The sequence below is a fragment of the Dermacentor andersoni genome, chromosome 2 (genome assembly GCF_023375885.2).
Source record: "Dermacentor andersoni chromosome 2, qqDerAnde1_hic_scaffold, whole genome shotgun sequence".
Classification (NCBI taxonomy): Eukaryota; Metazoa; Arthropoda; class Arachnida; order Ixodida; family Ixodidae; genus Dermacentor; species Dermacentor andersoni.
The window spans coordinates 76,657,974-76,674,265 of NC_092815.1; the positions used below are offsets into that span (position 1 = coordinate 76,657,974).

The window sequence follows — 16,292 nt, forward strand, 5'->3', positions numbered from 1 at the left end:
ATCTCGATATCGGGTATTGTTCACACCGCGTGGGCGCGCGTGGAGGAGGGCGGATTAGGAAAAGAGGAGGAAGGGAAGATGGGGATGCTGGAGCCAGTGCTCACGGGATGGATCCCCACAGGTGCCGGCGCTCTCACGACCCTCCTCGTACATGCGTGCGTGCGCCACAGCGAGGAAAAGCGTGCATTGTGTCGATTGTAACACGCGCTGCGTGCGTGGACGCGCACGTTGGCGTGGGGTGTACCTTCTTGTTTGGCGGTGGGCAGCTTGTGTGGGAGAGAGCTTACTGGTGGCCTCTACCGTTGGTCTTGAGGAGGAGTGACCAGCCCTCGACGGCGCTGACCGAATGCTATATACGTAGTCAAAATTCCTTTCGCGGCGCGCACGGACTGTGCTTCATTCGCCACGGGAGATTTTTCTCGCCGGTGCTTTTTGTGAGAGGATGCTCATAGGCGACGATTTCTTCCGCGAGTATCTCTGCTACATTAGTCCGGACTGGTCGTCAGGTAAGAACAAAGCGCGATGCGCGCCTTTTTCTTTTTTTTTTTTTTTTTTTGCGCGGCTATCGCTCTGTTGGGCCAGAGAGAATTGAAGTGTGAGATCGACTCGCGAGCAGCTTGCGTATATGTGCCAACGCGTGTGCAGGGTTTTGATCAGTCAGCGCATAGGCAGCGTCCGATTCTCGAGAACGTCCGCAGCCGGAGCAGTCAGTTACCGAGCATGCTGAAGTCTATAGATGTATTGATGTGGCCAGCTGCTCCAGTTGTGAAACGGCCCATTCGCATGTAATTAAAGTACTGTGTGCCTATAGTGATTTACGAGTGGAACGCCTTGAATCGATCAACCAACAAAGCAATCAATCGAATGTTCGGTTCCAACAAAATTTTGGCCGGTCGCACTAAAGAAAAGGTACTTGGGTGTCCACATACAAGGCAGCATATGCAGCTTTCTCTTTTTCTCCTTTCATATTTGTCTTGTTTTGGCTGAAAGGATTGTAAGGGTCAAGTTCTTTAACGTGCGTAAAATGTTTATATGTACCGAGCGTTCTTGCTTGCATTCGGCTTTTACGTCGTCGCTAAAATCGATACTGTCGTGTCGTGCACAGCAGCTGAACGCCTTTCAGGCGCTAAGCGCAGCCCCTTTCGAACGCTACGACTGCGAGATTTCGCACCGTGTTTGTCGTGCAGCGATCCAGCTCCATCGATCCGATGCAATCCTACTGTCGAGGCAGGCTTCCCCGTGCGAATATCATGGCTTATAATCACTTCTCGCGTGTGCGCGTTACTGCACGCTACGATCCAGTTGAAGTCGATGAAACGAATGCGTGTTTGGCGATAGCCGACGAGGCTGCTACCAGATACGGCTCGCGAGGGTGTCGCTGTTATAAGATGACTGCGGTGTCATATGCGATGGCTAGTCGATGTTCGATAGACAGGGCAAACGTGCACCAAAAAGCAATGCCGACAGTCATGCACTTTTCGTGAAACAGCGCATAAATAAAGATAATTAATGTGAAATGTAGACGAAAGGCCACAACGTGGTCCACGGCATACAAATGCCTATGACGCCTCCCAGCCTCGCATATGTCTGCGCGCATTCACGAGATCGCCATCGCGATAGGTAATAATTTTCTTACGCGCGTTCCTTGTGAACGCGTTTGTTGAGCAGACCCATGTCGAATTGGAAGCGGCTTCTGACAACAAGTTTGAGCACGTATGTTTATTTTATTCCTTTTCATCGTTGTTTCAATAACGCAAACGATACTATCAGTATATGGAAAGTAATCGGATTTAAACAAACGCAGGCAGATATCGTAAATGTTTTTGCCCTATAGCCATCACTAATTGGTGAAAAGCACGCACAAAGCATTTTTATTTTGACTGTGTCAGATGATGGCACTAACATTCAAGTTAGTATAGCCAATAGATTGATTCTTTGTCTCTAGCTGGCGCAAGCGCCAAAAATAGCGTCAGAACACATGCAGAGCCAGCCGTCATATTTTGCGTTATGACTATTTTATGAGAATAATCGCCTAATGTAATACTCCTCATATACTACATGTCAAATGTGTACGAGGTGCTCTTTTTTTTTTTTTTTTAGATCACACAGAATTTTTAAAAATCGCCTGTGGCAGATAGCGTGATTGTAATCCTTGAGCTTCATTACTCCAAGCGGCGGACATTACTCATACAAGGAATCGAAATGCATAATCGACTAAAAAATTAAAATTCACTAATTATGTTTTTAAAATAGTTACTTTGCGGCACATATTGCAATTCACGAATTGTAGCCGGTGAGCTTCCAAAACATATCTATTTTGAACGAAATCTAAGGACCCCACGGGTTTTGAGATATGCGCCGTGAAACTTGCGGTGAAGTGGCGCTATTGTTCCACTTAATTCTTTAACAAACAGCTAATTTATTGAAAGGCAAAAGTAACTGGAACGCCCATGTATTTCGTCGCACACTTTGGGAATAAATACTTCGAAACGGGTGTCATCAAGAAAATTCGTTCAATGTGGATACGCCTCGCGAACATCACCGGCTGCAATTCATAAATTGCAATGTGTGCCGTAAGGTAATTAATTAGACTGTTAGTTAGTCTATTTTTGTTAAATAATCACTTATGGATTTTTATTGCTCGTGCAAGTAATGTCCGCCTCTTTGAGTAACCCAGATCAATGACTAGAATTATGCTATCTGGCACAGGTGACTTTAAATAATTCAGTGTTATCTAAAAAAAGCCGGTGTAATCGAACTTCGCTTTCCGGCACGCAAGAGGTGCGTATTGCAAAGGGGGCTAGAACAAAATATCCTTGGTCAGTGCAACTTGAATTTTCTACCGTGGCATGCTAATAATTGAAAACTAATACTGGTCGTCTTTATCTGGTAGCGTGTTCTGTGTAAAGTGGGAGCGCGAAATATTTCTTGTGCGCGCTCTACGAGTGGTCCATAGCGTTGGTATAGCTTTGCCGCATTGGCGTAGTGCTTGTAGGCGAAGCCCACTACACTTTCCTATTCAGCAGTGGTGTTTAACGGTGAAGGTAATGTTCAAGAAGTCCAATGTGCCGATGCCACACGGGGCTACAAGGCAAACGGCACTTTCGGGTCCTCAGGACATGCACTGTATTATTTAATGCTTTAGCGTTAGGAGTGTCGAAGTGGAACGAAAGTGTACGTGTTCGAAGTGTGGAAAGCCGGCCACGTGGTAGAGGGGCGATGGGAGACCTTGGAAGGGCGTACCGCCGTCATGTGCACTTCGCTTCTCGAAGAGGCAAGACGTGTCGAGTGAGCTCTTGAGCAACACTTTGCAATGTGGTGAACGCGGTTTAAGTCATGTCTTCAGGACCCCAAAGAGGTGCGACGTAATGCCTAACGCATTTCTGTCGCATTTACCGCTAAATCGCCATTGGATTTCTTTTTTCCGAAGGACGTTCTCTGATTATCTCAAGGACAATCCGACGCGAAACCAGTGCACACTTCAAGGGCGTCCACGGAAAGTTCGAAAAGGGACGTCTGGACAGCTGAAAATGGCCTCTATAGACGTTCTCAAATTTATTCGTCTTTTTTTCTTTTTTACCGCGAGAGTACAGCGCTTTCTACGGAGGCAATTCTCAGTTCAGCTCACAATATAAAAGTCACTTAATGTAGGAGAGAAATCTGCGTGCCAAATAAAACAGCTATAAAAGGCAATTTTCTTCAATATGTGAAATTACTATGAAAAGAAGTCGATTCATATTTTGGAGATAAGAATGTTACCTAGCATATTTCACGATAATAATTGTTAAAATCTGGTGTTGGGCTACTTTATAACTCTCTTTATTAAGTATGTAACAAATCTGAATTACATGAATAGCAACATATGAAGTCATTCGTTTTAATAGGTATCAGGGGAAAGCCGTAGAAATGAGGTTGTCCTGGCGGGAAAACGGTGATATGTGAAACGGTCATGAAAAGAAGTGAATTCATATTTTATAGGTAAGAATATTACCAAGCATGTTTCCTGATAGAAATCTGGTGTTGGGCTACTTTAGAACATCGCACTACTTTGTAACACTGTGTACTAAGTATGCAACAAATCAGAATGAGATAAGTAGCAACATAAAATGTAATTCGTTTTAATAGGCATCTAGGGGGAAAGCCGTAGAAATGAAGACGTCCTGGCGGGAAAACAATATCTGAACATGCACATCACGTATTTCCGTTAATTCGGACCTGACGGAACAGACGAAAGTGATCGAGTTATCCGGCGGGTCGCATTAAACACGATGCAGAGGAAACGACAAAACTGATTCATTTGTTAGTATTTGCCCTATTCTAACACGTCCCCGAGTAAAACTCGTGTGTGTCCGAAATAGAAAAATAACGTAAAAATGACATTAAAAGCTCCTAAACAAAGTTGAAATCGAACGCGCACCCGTTCTTTAGCAATAAGAATGGGCAAGGAAGGCTCCAATATCAGCTTCGCCGCATGGTTTTGTGAAGTCAGCTTTGTCGCAGTACATGCATGTTATGCGGCAAAGCATACAAACGCAGCGTAGGTAGGTTTGGTTTCGTGTCCGATTGCACTGCGCTGGCAATTCGCAGCAAAATTATTTTTAAAAGAACTTGCTTGCGCTAAAATTTGGCATATACCGTAATTACACATTGTGAGCTATGGTTATTGCTTGAAAATACTCCTACGGTACACCGATAATAGGCATTTTCGACGGGAAGTGACGTATGTATTCAATGCATTCACTGTAGACAGTCGGTGCACTTAAGGGGTCGCTATTGGGGTCACCATAGTAAAGAGCATAGGGCTCAGGCGCGTGCGTGCTGACTTATCAAGTTCGAATTATCCGGCGAACGCAAATTTCAGGGTTAAAATAACGAAAGTTTGGGCGCATAGGAACGCATGCGCGCCGGCCTGGACCTTCAGTCGTGATCGTATTAACCGGAGTAAAATTAGTGGAAGTTTACCATGTTAGATGCGCAAACAGCTACTAGGAAATTATAGCTGTTTTATTATGTGATTTCACTGCATACTATGAGGTAACCAATAAAAAAACGATAAAACAATGTACTTCGTCCATCGGACATTTCGTGCCTTCTGGGATGAGACGCCGTAGTGGAGGCCTCCGGATAATGATTTGATAATAAACCAAGTTGCGGTAACTCTGTTAACGAGCTTTGTTGCCTTCGACACTGTCAGAATGCAAGCGCCACAGTGGCCTGAAATCGAAGCATCGACTCTGTACTCGGTAACAGAACGCCATACTATGGAGTTCTACTGAGAAAACTTCGAGAACCACTGCAAGTTAGGTCCACTCAAGCATGATTAATCTGATATTACTGTCATCATATTGTGTTCATACCAAAATTGGTGACCAAATGTGCAATAGCGTGCCCCTTACCTGCTGGGCATTTACATCTATTAGCACTTGAAAATTAGTCATGTACAAAGTCTGGATGTGAAGGAGTTTTACAATTCAAAAGGCTGAAGAACTGGCATAAACAGTGCACCGCCATTGCTTCTCTTGGTGTTTTTGAACAACGTCTCGAAAAGGAATAAGTCCCCGTTCACTAAAGTACCAACGTTTCGATCAGCTGGTTGTATAGGCAAAGGTATGAACTGTGCACCTGGCTACAGGAGTGTTCCAACATTTTTCTCCTTGCAGAAGGCTCACAGACAGTCGAGTCAATGAAAGGCTAGGGTCAATTATGAACCCATTCAAAGGACAACCTACAAAAAGTACTCTACAAAAGCAAGAAGAGTAAATAATGTTGCAGTGTTGTTCATCATCCAACTGTTTCCAGTATTTGAAATGTCTCACTTTTTATTTGGGAAGACACGGGGAAGGCGGGAGATGGAAATTCAAGACAATGAGCAAAACCAGAAGGTAAAAGCAAGAGCCAATTTTTCAACAACTGGACTTGTCTTTTTCAAAGCTTGAAAAAGACAAGTCGACTTGTCAAAATGTTGGCTCCTGCTTTTACCTTGTTCTCATTTTGCTCATCATCTTTCTTTTCTCATTTTTACTGCTCGATAAAACGACTACTGGACAATGCTTAGAGGAAACCACACCACTCATACTGCGGATCTGAAACAAAAAATTGCCCATTTTAATATTTTTTTCACGTACACAGGTTTCTTGCAAGACAAACATGTGCACATCATTAAAATGAAACACTTGCCAGAACCTAATCAATGTTTCAATGATTGTAAGCCATATACAGGACTCTTATGAAAGCTGTCCCACCTTCGCAAATGCATTCACATCAATGTTTACTGAAAACATTTTGTAGTTAAAAAAAAGCATGTGATTTTGCATTCTTGTTTCAGAAGGAATTGAGTATTATAATCATGGTGTTACAAATTTATAATAGCTGCCATCTTACATATATTAGACATGCTTGACATCAATGTCCTGTGAAAATGTCAGTGACAATTTAAGTATGTTGTATACTGAAGGTAAAAAAAGATTCCTTTCAAAATTTAAGTATTATCACAGTTGATGTAATACATTGAACTAGCTCGGAGTATCAAATATGCCTGGAACTGCAGACTTGTCGTTATCTAAAAAGCTGGCCAACTCTACATTTGTGCGGTCTCAACACCAACTGCCCAGGAGAGATGCTTGTCAAGTGTCATCTGCTGAGGCTAACTGCGGTTAAACTGTACTTCAAGTACAGTAGTTAAGCACAGCTACAAGATAAATTTTAACTGTACTTACATGCAGTGTTATCACAGTTATTAAAGTAACTGCATGTAGATTCATGTAACTGAACATACCTGCAGTAGGTTATCAGTGAGGTTCATCTTAACTGAAGTTACCATGCCTGTACAAATGAGATATCAGGCTATATATGTCAAAATCATGTGATTGTTCTTTCTGATCATCAGTAGCATCACAGGTCACCAGTCCTACCAACTTCCACATATGTGCGACTATTTATCCTGAAGCAATTGTCTTTTTTATGTATATAACCACATAGAAACGGCTTTATGTAGATTACAACCATTCCAAAGTTAAGGAAATTCGTATCACGGTAGCGTAACTGCACAACTTGCATAGGAATTGTGGCCGGAGGCAAAATTATGCTAAAAGAAGTGAAGCCATTTCTATGTGGCACTATTTATGGCACCTTCACAACACATTAAAAAAACCGGTCACCTATGCTGGTACTTACACTCAAACCATATTCAGAAAGCACACAATTGATGATATCCTGTCACAAGTCAGCCCGGCTTGCATGTAGTTGAAGCTTGCTTTGGTAGCTTCTGGTGCACGCTCACACTGTCTGTTTAAAAAGAATAGCTTTGTAATTTATATCTGAAAAGCCGCCCAACTCGTACAGTGTTAGCTGCCTGGCTGTCAAGTAGCATTTGCATTGACAGACTGCTTTGGCTCCATAGTATCACATGACTACATTGTACTAGTCTGGACAAATTGAACGCAAGTTGGAAAGCATAAACCATCACAGCTTTCATGAGCAACAACTCAAGAATGCAACTTCAGATCTCTTTGTATTCGGTTGACAAAAATTGTATAGGTTCCAAAACTAAGCGTACAGACCAAACTCATGCAGTCATCACATGGAGTGGCGAAAGTGGAAAAGATAGAATGCACCCTAGTCAGCTTCAACATTGCATTTCACTTGTCTGATACCACAGCTTCATGTGCTGAACGGCGTTCTTAAAGTGGCGTGCTGGAGTTTGTGTCATTATTACAAAGCTATAAGTTCAAGACTAAGCTTGCTTCAGAACATTTTCGGCCAGACAGGAAACCTACCACTATTTGCACATGTTGCTGTGTAGCACCTAGCACATTTATTCTGCATCTGCAAGGTCAGCCTATACGAATATCTGGCAGCCTCAGCATTCACCTGACTTGCAGCAAAAGAAGGCATGCCATTACTATGCATTTCCTATGCATTGCCTTTGCTGAACAGCAAGATATGCAAACAGCAGAGGGGGTATTCTGTAAAAGTCCACCTCGTGGACTGTCCATTTCGGCCGCTGCTGATTGGATGTAGCTGTACAAGCAAGGAGTATATGAGCGGCCCTAGCCAATCAGGAACGGTCGAAATGGTCAGTCCACTAGGTGGGCTCTTACAGAATACGTCCCCAGGAAGACACCATGTTGTTAAATTGCTGCTTACAAGCAAACTGTCTCCTTTTGGTGGCTCCCTGTACAAAGCACAAATGCGTCTGAATGCACCATAACCGCACCATAGACGTTGAATTGTTACCCATGCTGCAATATTGCCAGTTGCATTGTATGGCATATTCAGTCGCTGCATATTTTTGCGACATGGAACCGCAAACTAATTTCTTTTACGTTTTTTAGCAGTGGTTAAATTAGTGGTTATTCATCCTCATACAATACAAAAATTAACGTGGCATTCCTGACACTATTTCTTTCGGCTAGAGCCTAGAAGCAGCAGCTTACCCAATATCTGTAAAGATCATGCATGTAGAGCTGCTGGTGATAGGGACTTTGCTCCTGCTAAGCCCCCATGAACTGTAACTAGCCCCTTTTGTTTAGGTATCAATAATGGAAGATACATTACTGCCGATATGATCTGCTGAGCTGCCAGCCACTAGTTTAATAAAAGGTCATGACCATTTCTGCCAATATGAGTTTTTATGTGGCACTGCTTCATTAACACTAAGGGTTCTTATAAGAGAAATGTTTTGATATAGGACAAGGCATACATTCGTAATGGTGCAAGAAAAGCTGTCACTATTACTGACAATAGTGTAAATGGTGGTTGGCGATGATGTGCGACAGGTAATAGCCATCTAAATTGCTGCAATCTGCCAGTTTAGCCAAAGGTGTGACAGGATAGCAACTGGCTTCCATTAACACCATCATAAGCAATGTTTCAATGGGTAAACTGAAAACTTGTCCAATGGACTCTTGAAACAAGGCCTAGAAGCACAGGTGCTCCACTAGTATATCATTTAATGACATAACAAGTGACTAGAATGTTTCCCTTAAATCTAGCGAAATTTCAACAAATGTGCTGCATTGTAGATTGATTAAATCAGTGGCATATTGCTCTGGTTCTTTTCTGAAATGAAATGAATTTTTACAATTATTCACTCAAAGTAACAATACTCATGAAAAAAAGGTCATTTCGATCTTCATTGCATGTAGCCCCTATAGCAAACTAAACATGCACCAAAATTATCCTAAGTTTCTCAGGACAACTGAGAGCAATATCCTGTCAGTCTTATTCACCAAAAAAAATGTAAGGTTTCTTAAGCTCCATTCTAGTTAAGCTGAACATCTGCTATAACAAAAAAGAACTTTCAGTAAACATGAATCATGCTGCCTGTGACACTTTCAATGTATTACTGCCAGAAGTCTCATAATACACTTTATATTAAACACCCTGTCAGTAGCAACACTGAACTTCATTTTGTATGTTGAGAATGAAAACCTAAATGTATAAATAGTTCTGTCTCCATCATGCAAACTCTTATACACCTTTTTTTATTCTGTGTGCTTCATGCACCATTAAAAAAACATACACCATTTTTTTTTTCTTTGTGCTCTCGGTAAAAAAGCGAAGTGACTGAGTCTGTATGACTAAGAACACTTTTTGGCATTGCACACAGTCATCTTGGCACTCCTAACGTCGCCAGTACCGTCTGTCATCATCACTATATGGCTTGTACTGGCCGTGCCCGCCATACATGCTAGCAGTTACAACATTTGGGCAGTTCACTCGGGATGAGGATCGCACCGGCTCTAGTGATCGTGCATCAGACATACTCTGCTGGACTGGCATGCCACTGGGTTGACTGTAACCGAGGGCTTGCAGCTGAGCATCAAGGCCACTGTGCTGAGGTGCCATGCCACCGATATTGCTGTAGCCCTGCCCTTGTTGCCGTGCATCATACGCGCGGTACTGAGGCTGCAATGAAGGTTCCATGCCACTGAGGTAACTGTAGATTTGTGACTGCGCAGTGTACATGCTGTTTTGCGGTGGCAAGGCACTTGCGTGACTGTAACTATGCTGCTGTGGACGTACTTGGACAAACGCACTGCGCCGAGGCGGCGTGTCATTGTGATAACTCGGCCCTTGTGGTTGTATATCAGACACATTGCCCTGCTGTGGCAACGAACATGGCATGTCAACCGCATGACCATACACGCGGCCATCTTCACTCGGTGCGACTTGCCATGCGTTGTGCCCGTAAGGCATGCTGATTGCTGGCCGGCTGTCGAAGTCACGGTAGGCGTCAGAAACGGAGGGAGTAGGAATAGCAACTTCGGCAGGCTTACTGCCGGCGCCTCCGGAGCATTGTATGTTGCCGAGATATTGTCGTCTGTCGATACTTAGAAAGTCGCGGACGTATTGGTCTTGTATTTCTGATGCTCGCAGAGGTTCGCTGACGTACTCTTGCCTGCCGACGGCTTGAGGAGGCTCGCTGACATGCACTCGCCTGTCGGCACTACGAAGATCGAGCGTAGGCTCTTGTCCACCGATACGCTGGAGGTCGATGACATATTCATTCCTGTCAAACTTGTGACCGCGGGCATTCTCAAACTGCTCTATCGCTGTCGTCGGCGCTACGCTTAGCTTTTCAATCATGTACTTACAGACCAGGTACCCTGTTCTGTTCACGCCGTGCGTGCAGTGCACACCTATCAATTTGCCGTCGTTCGCCGGGTTCGCGACGAATGCGTCGACGGCACGGAAGAACTCGCTTACCACAACCTCGCTGGGTATTTGTTGGCCAACGCACATTATCTTAGCGTGGAGGATGCCACGACTGATGAGAGACTCGGGGTCATAGTAACGGTTCGTGCACGTTAAATCAATCACGAGGCCTAGGCCGTATATCCGCTGAAGAAGCTCGTTCGGTGTGAAGCGCTTGCTCGGTGGCACGCGCGAGCTTATCGATTCACGTAGCGGCACCTTGAAAGCTATGAACCGCGTACCGGGCACAACACCTCCAACGTCGTTGTAGTCTAGCCACCGGTCGGGAATGGTTTTAGCACGGCCCATGTTGCAGATGGACTGGTACGGTCGTTGGGGTCGTCACGTCAAACGGGAAACACGAGACGACAGACAGCGAGGCAAAAAAAAAAAAAAAAAAAGTACGATGTTGAATATGGCTGCGCCGTTTTCAGGCGTGGTTTCGCATTCGCGTTCGGTGTCGTCTGCTAGGCGCTGTTTCGTACTCGCGCTTGTTCAGTTTCGGTTTCGTTTTTGCTGTCGCACCGCCTTGCGACGATGGTTAGCTGTAAATTGCATATTTTTTATTTGTATTTAGCGATTATAGATTAGATCAAACTCCATTTGAATATTACAGTAATATTAGGACTATTACACATCTTTTTTTTTCATTTCAGGCGCGACAAGTATTTCTGCAAATTCGCATTTGAAATCTCTGTGCGTGCGTGCGTGCGTGCGTGTGTGTGTGTGTGTGTGTGTGTGTGTGTGTGTGTGTGTGTGTGTGTGTGTGTGTGTGTGTGTGTGTGTGTGGCCAGGAGGAAGCACATGGTGTGCGCTACCCCCCCCCCCCCCCGGCCCCTCCTCCGAGATGTTTTTGTTGATAGTGTCCTGCCCAGCCTCCCTCCCTCTCCCTCCCGGCCCCTGTCAAGACTTTCCCACTTTTCTGAATTTGACAATAATAATAATAAATAAAGGAAAACGGCGTGTTTGGCTGTGCTCCTATCGATACGTTGTCTCTCTTTTAATTGTTTCTTTTATTCTGACTTTTCCTCGTGCTTTCAGTTAGTCGATGGCCACTATCGTCTTTGTCGCACTTCTGAGTGTAAAGTAAATGCATTTACATATACCTTTTGCCTGTTTTTCTCTCGTTCCAGAAGAAGAGTTGTCGACCGAAGCGACCGATCAGCCGAATGGTGACATCGCCCAGGTATGCGAATTCAATACCCAAAGTACCTACCGCGTGAGTGCCTTGTTGTTGTCTTTTCCTACCCCTTGATTCTCTGTCTTTCTTTCTTTATTAATTACTTATTAATATTGATATTTATTCTTTGGTATCGTAACCGATCGCTTCTATCTTCCTATCTCCTGTATTATTCCCGCCCCTTCTCCTCCCTATCCCACACTGCTAACCGACATTCAGGTGTCAGCTGCGCGCTAGACAGTTATGGTGGGGTCAGCAGGTTTTCCTCTTTTCCGTCAATATGTCTCTCACTGTCTATTATCGGTTGTCGCTCGTCCATTTACTTGCTTGTTTTACCTGTTCCGTGTATATGCTGTTTCAACGACACTTGTTTTTCACGTCGAATGGTCGAATCGAGTAAACGTCATGACAAATATGATCGCTTTATATTTGAAGTGACAGAACTAACTTTCCTTCCCTATATTCTTGAGCCCTGTCCCACAATAAAGTTGCTGTTCCCTTTCTTTCATATTTTTTTGTTTCATATGAAACAATGAAACGGGTGGTTCCCTTGTACGATCCTAAACTAGTCACTCGAACCCAGCTTAAAGTTTGGCAAATATCCTCTCCCTTTCGGATTTCGCATGCCCTTGTCGCGCTCTTTGTCATGAATACTCCTATCCCCGTGACTTCACAGGAGCTAAGCAGCAATTTCCTTAGTCAGTACCTGGGAAAGAGACCGCTTGGGAACGTCGAGTGCTGGTAACTTCCCTTCTAAGCCGAACTAGAGTGTCCGGCTTGAGCCAGAAACGGCGCCGCAAGCCAGGAGATGCCCCCTCACGAAGCCCTCAACAAGTACGTGCTGAGGACACTTGGTTTCAAGGTCACTTGGCTTCATCAGAAGGAATCTGTCATTGTCCCCTCCCTCTGTCCGCCAAACGATTTATAAAACGTTTGTTCGGACAAAATTTCAGTACGCAGCATAAATTTGCGATCTCATGCGAGAGTTGCCTGATTAACACTCTCGAATCAATACAAAATGGATCAGCACGATTTACAGCTTTTCCAGCCGCAATAATTACCATAGTGTTACTCTCATAAAATCCTCCCCCAGTGTCCTTCCTTTAGCGTCCAGATGCAAAATCGCACAACTATGTCTATTCCACAAGATACATTATAATTTTCAGAAATTTGCATGGTACCCTTCTCTCTGTGGTGCGCACTTCTCGGCGCCTTTTCGATTTCTTGAATCTCCAACGTCTCCACGACACTACCAACGCCTTTAACAACTCACGTTTACCCAGTACCATAGCAGAATGCAATATACCTGTACGTACTACTCGAACAATCGTCGCTGAACGCAATCCTTCAATATTTAGTGCAACCGCGCACTTCGGGTATTAAGTTTTCCCAATTCTCTTTCCTCGTTGTTTGTTTATAGTTGTTCTTGCTTTTCGTTCGTGACATTTATTGCTATTTTCACGTCGTTTCTTCCTGTCCTTCTTTTTTTTTTATTGCGTGATAACTGATGCCTTATTGTTGTTCCTTCCTGTTCATTACAATAATCCAACAATTTGTTCATAAGGTTTACAACTTTTGTATCGTGCTGCTTTTGAATTTATCTTTTTCTTCTTTTGTTACACATTCTTCTTATTCTTTATATTAGTGACCAAGTGCTGTACTTTGTTACTCATGCTGATAATACTTTTCTCCCTGATAAGTGAAATGGGAACTGGTTCGTGGAACTGCCACTATCTTAAGCTGTTTTGGACGCTCGAACGCTAGCCAGTATTTCTTTAGGGTTTCTAGGCCCAGAGCCTTCGCGCAACAATTGACAAGTCGGAAATGTCGCGTCGGTACGCGTTCACCCTTACAAAATTTTTCATAGAAAGTATATAGACAGTCTATAGACGTCTATAGACTGTCTATAGATTTTCTATAAGAAATTATTAAGGACAATTTCTCATACTTGAATTCACGCGTCGCGAGTAATCGCTGTTTAAAAACGAATTAGGTGTTTGCTCCTCATGTAGCTCACAGCTGTCGATCAGCGGCACCGAATGCAGGGGAGACCTAAGCTTGCTACAAAAAGTCCCCGCAGACGCGGTTTTCTGCGAAGAACTCCGAGTTTTTTCCCCCGTTTTTTTCCGCAGGGTGAATGCGAGCCACTGCAGCCGCAGCAGCAACAACAGCAGCGCAGCAAGACGATCTCCGGCACGGGCTCTTCCTGCGGAGAAGCAGCAGAGGCGCCGTCGTGCGAACTGCGCGAGGTGGCCAGCCAGTTCGTGACCGACCTGATCCACCGTGCTCGTGAGGTGGCCCAGAGGCAACAGTTCCGCATCGACGAGGTCGACGAGGAAGACGAAGAGGAAGACGCTCCGCCGCCCCGGAGGCTCACCGACATCACGGCGGGACCAGTCAAGGCGCGTCACCTTCCCGCATATAGTTCCACATGTGCTGTAGGCGAGCACACACACACACACAAACACAAACACAAACACACACACACACACACACACACACACACACACACACACACACACACACACACACACACACACACACACACACACACACGCGCGCGCGCGCACGCACACGCACGCGCACGCACACGCACACGCACGCACACACACGCACACACACGCACACACACACACACACGCAACAAACGAGTATGCTATATACTGCAATCTCGGTGCATGAGCGGCTCCATATGTGCCGCTCATGTGCATGCATGCAAGTGCGACCTTGGTGCGCGAGCTTATGACGTGCCTTTATTTCTTCTAGGCTTTACATCAAAGGAGTTACACCGCAGTATTCTCTATACCGTTCGCATGTTGTGCCGCCTGTACCTGAATAGGGGGGCGCCTACAGCTCGTCGGCGCTTGTGTACATACATTCTTTCAGAGAAGTCCATCCAACGTTATCGGCCTGTATACCACGCACGGTGCAGATTTCGAAGGAAAAGTATTGATGATAAATGCAATGTTTGGCTTTTACATGGGTTTACATTAAAGCTTTTGCACTGCTAATCTGGTAGGGTGTGTCCGTTTCTGCTGTCGAGTGACTCACCCACCGAGCCATGCATCGCGACGTGCCCGTCTTTCTACAAGCGGTGTATGTAAAAAGTGGTTGCGACAGTCGTGACGTTGGAAAATTTTGACATCAAGACTGCGTGACGTTGATGTAGTTGTGCACAAGCACAATAAAGTGGGTGAGTTCAGCTAAGGAAAAAGGAAAAAAACGAAAATAAAAAGAAAACTTGGTATTTCTTTCTTTCTTACTTTTCTTCACTCGTCCCCATCTTTTTTTCTCGCTGCTTTAGCACGACGTTGATGCACAGATAACTTAAACATGGTAACAATGATATCGCGATAGAAGCAGAGATTCAAAAGTAACGTAGGGAAAAATAATGTAATGTGATATTTTAAAGCAAGAGCGTAGGAGGCGAGGGAGTGGAAAGGAACGTTCGGCGTAGCAGTTGCGTCAGCATGCACGCAGCAATGAGAAGATCATATTGACAGTGGTAGATTTCCTCTTCTTCTTCTTCTTCTTCTTCTTCTTCTTCTTCTTCAACTCGTAAGAGTAACGCTACGGCAACGTGCGAGAAGCGCTGTCTTAGGCGATTCCATGGTGTCTGCCCCAGAGCGCAGTGTGCTATGCATCGATGGCGAATACGAGACTGAGCCGAGTTCTCTCGATGCGCACGCAGACTCCTCCCGAGATCCAGGTGGACCTGGTGGGTTCCCGGACGCCCAGTCCGGAAGAGGTGGTGACGTACGTGGCGCCCGAACGGTCGCTGAAGAAGAAAGTGGTGGTTCTCCACGAGGAGCCGTCCGAGAGCGAGGAGGACACGAGCGGCGAAGCCAGTCCGGACAGTTCTCCGCGCGCCAAGCTCATCTCGGGACCACATTCGCAGCAGCAGGACTGTCAGGACGTGAGCCTCGTCGTGCCTTGTCACGATATGGGACTTTAGACATAGCCTACTCAAAAGAGCGCAGTACCGGCGATGCTGCAGCGTGCACGCGTCGAACCCAAATTAGACTTCGATTCCTTTGTATGGACGGTGATATACGCTGACTTTGGGTACGCTGTTTCTAGAAACACCTAACGACACATGCCGTGAATGAGGACTGGTGATTCTGGAAGAGTAGATGAAATCGAGGGAGATCTAGAAAAGATTAGACGGGATTGCTGATCGAGTGGGATAGTGTGCGGCAGGGAGTGAGTATAATTGAGTGAGCAAGTGTAGTTATGTGAGCAAGGGAAGTCAAGTCATGTGATTGAGTAAAGTCGGCTTATTTGAGTGAGTGAGTGAGTGAGTGAGTGAGTGAGTGAGTGAGTGAGTGAGTGAGTGAGTGAGTGAGTGAGTGAGTGAGTGAGTGAGTGAGTGAGTGAGTGAGTGAGTGAGTGAGTGAGTGAGTGAGTGAGTGAG

General features: G+C 44.9%; 2 protein-coding genes and 1 long non-coding RNA gene across 3 annotated transcripts in view; 2 read left to right on the forward strand and 1 right to left on the reverse strand.

Moving 5' to 3' along the window:
* The window catches only part of LOC129387689 (uncharacterized), an 85,064-nt gene extending 70,614 nt beyond the window's left edge, over window positions 1-14,450 (forward strand). Inside the window, exons 2-3 of the long non-coding RNA XR_011892525.1 lie at window positions 11,832-11,884; window positions 14,011-14,450. This is a non-coding gene — a long non-coding RNA (uncharacterized lncRNA). The remainder of the gene's footprint in view (window positions 1-11,831; window positions 11,885-14,010) is intronic.
* Window positions 9,465-11,235, reverse strand: LOC126541796 (uncharacterized). The gene has a single exon (XM_050188729.3). It carries the CDS (start codon window positions 11,005-11,007, stop codon window positions 9,625-9,627), a length of 1,383 nt encoding a protein of 460 aa, XP_050044686.1. The 5' UTR covers window positions 11,008-11,235; the 3' UTR covers window positions 9,465-9,624.
* Window positions 14,451-15,557: 1,107 nt separating the features above from the next.
* The window catches only part of LOC126541797 (uncharacterized), an 89,149-nt gene continuing 88,414 nt past the window's right edge, over window positions 15,558-16,292 (forward strand). Inside the window, exon 1 of the mRNA XM_050188730.3 lies at window positions 15,558-15,794. Coding sequence (XP_050044687.2) covers window positions 15,558-15,794 — 237 coding nt within the window. The remainder of the gene's footprint in view (window positions 15,795-16,292) is intronic.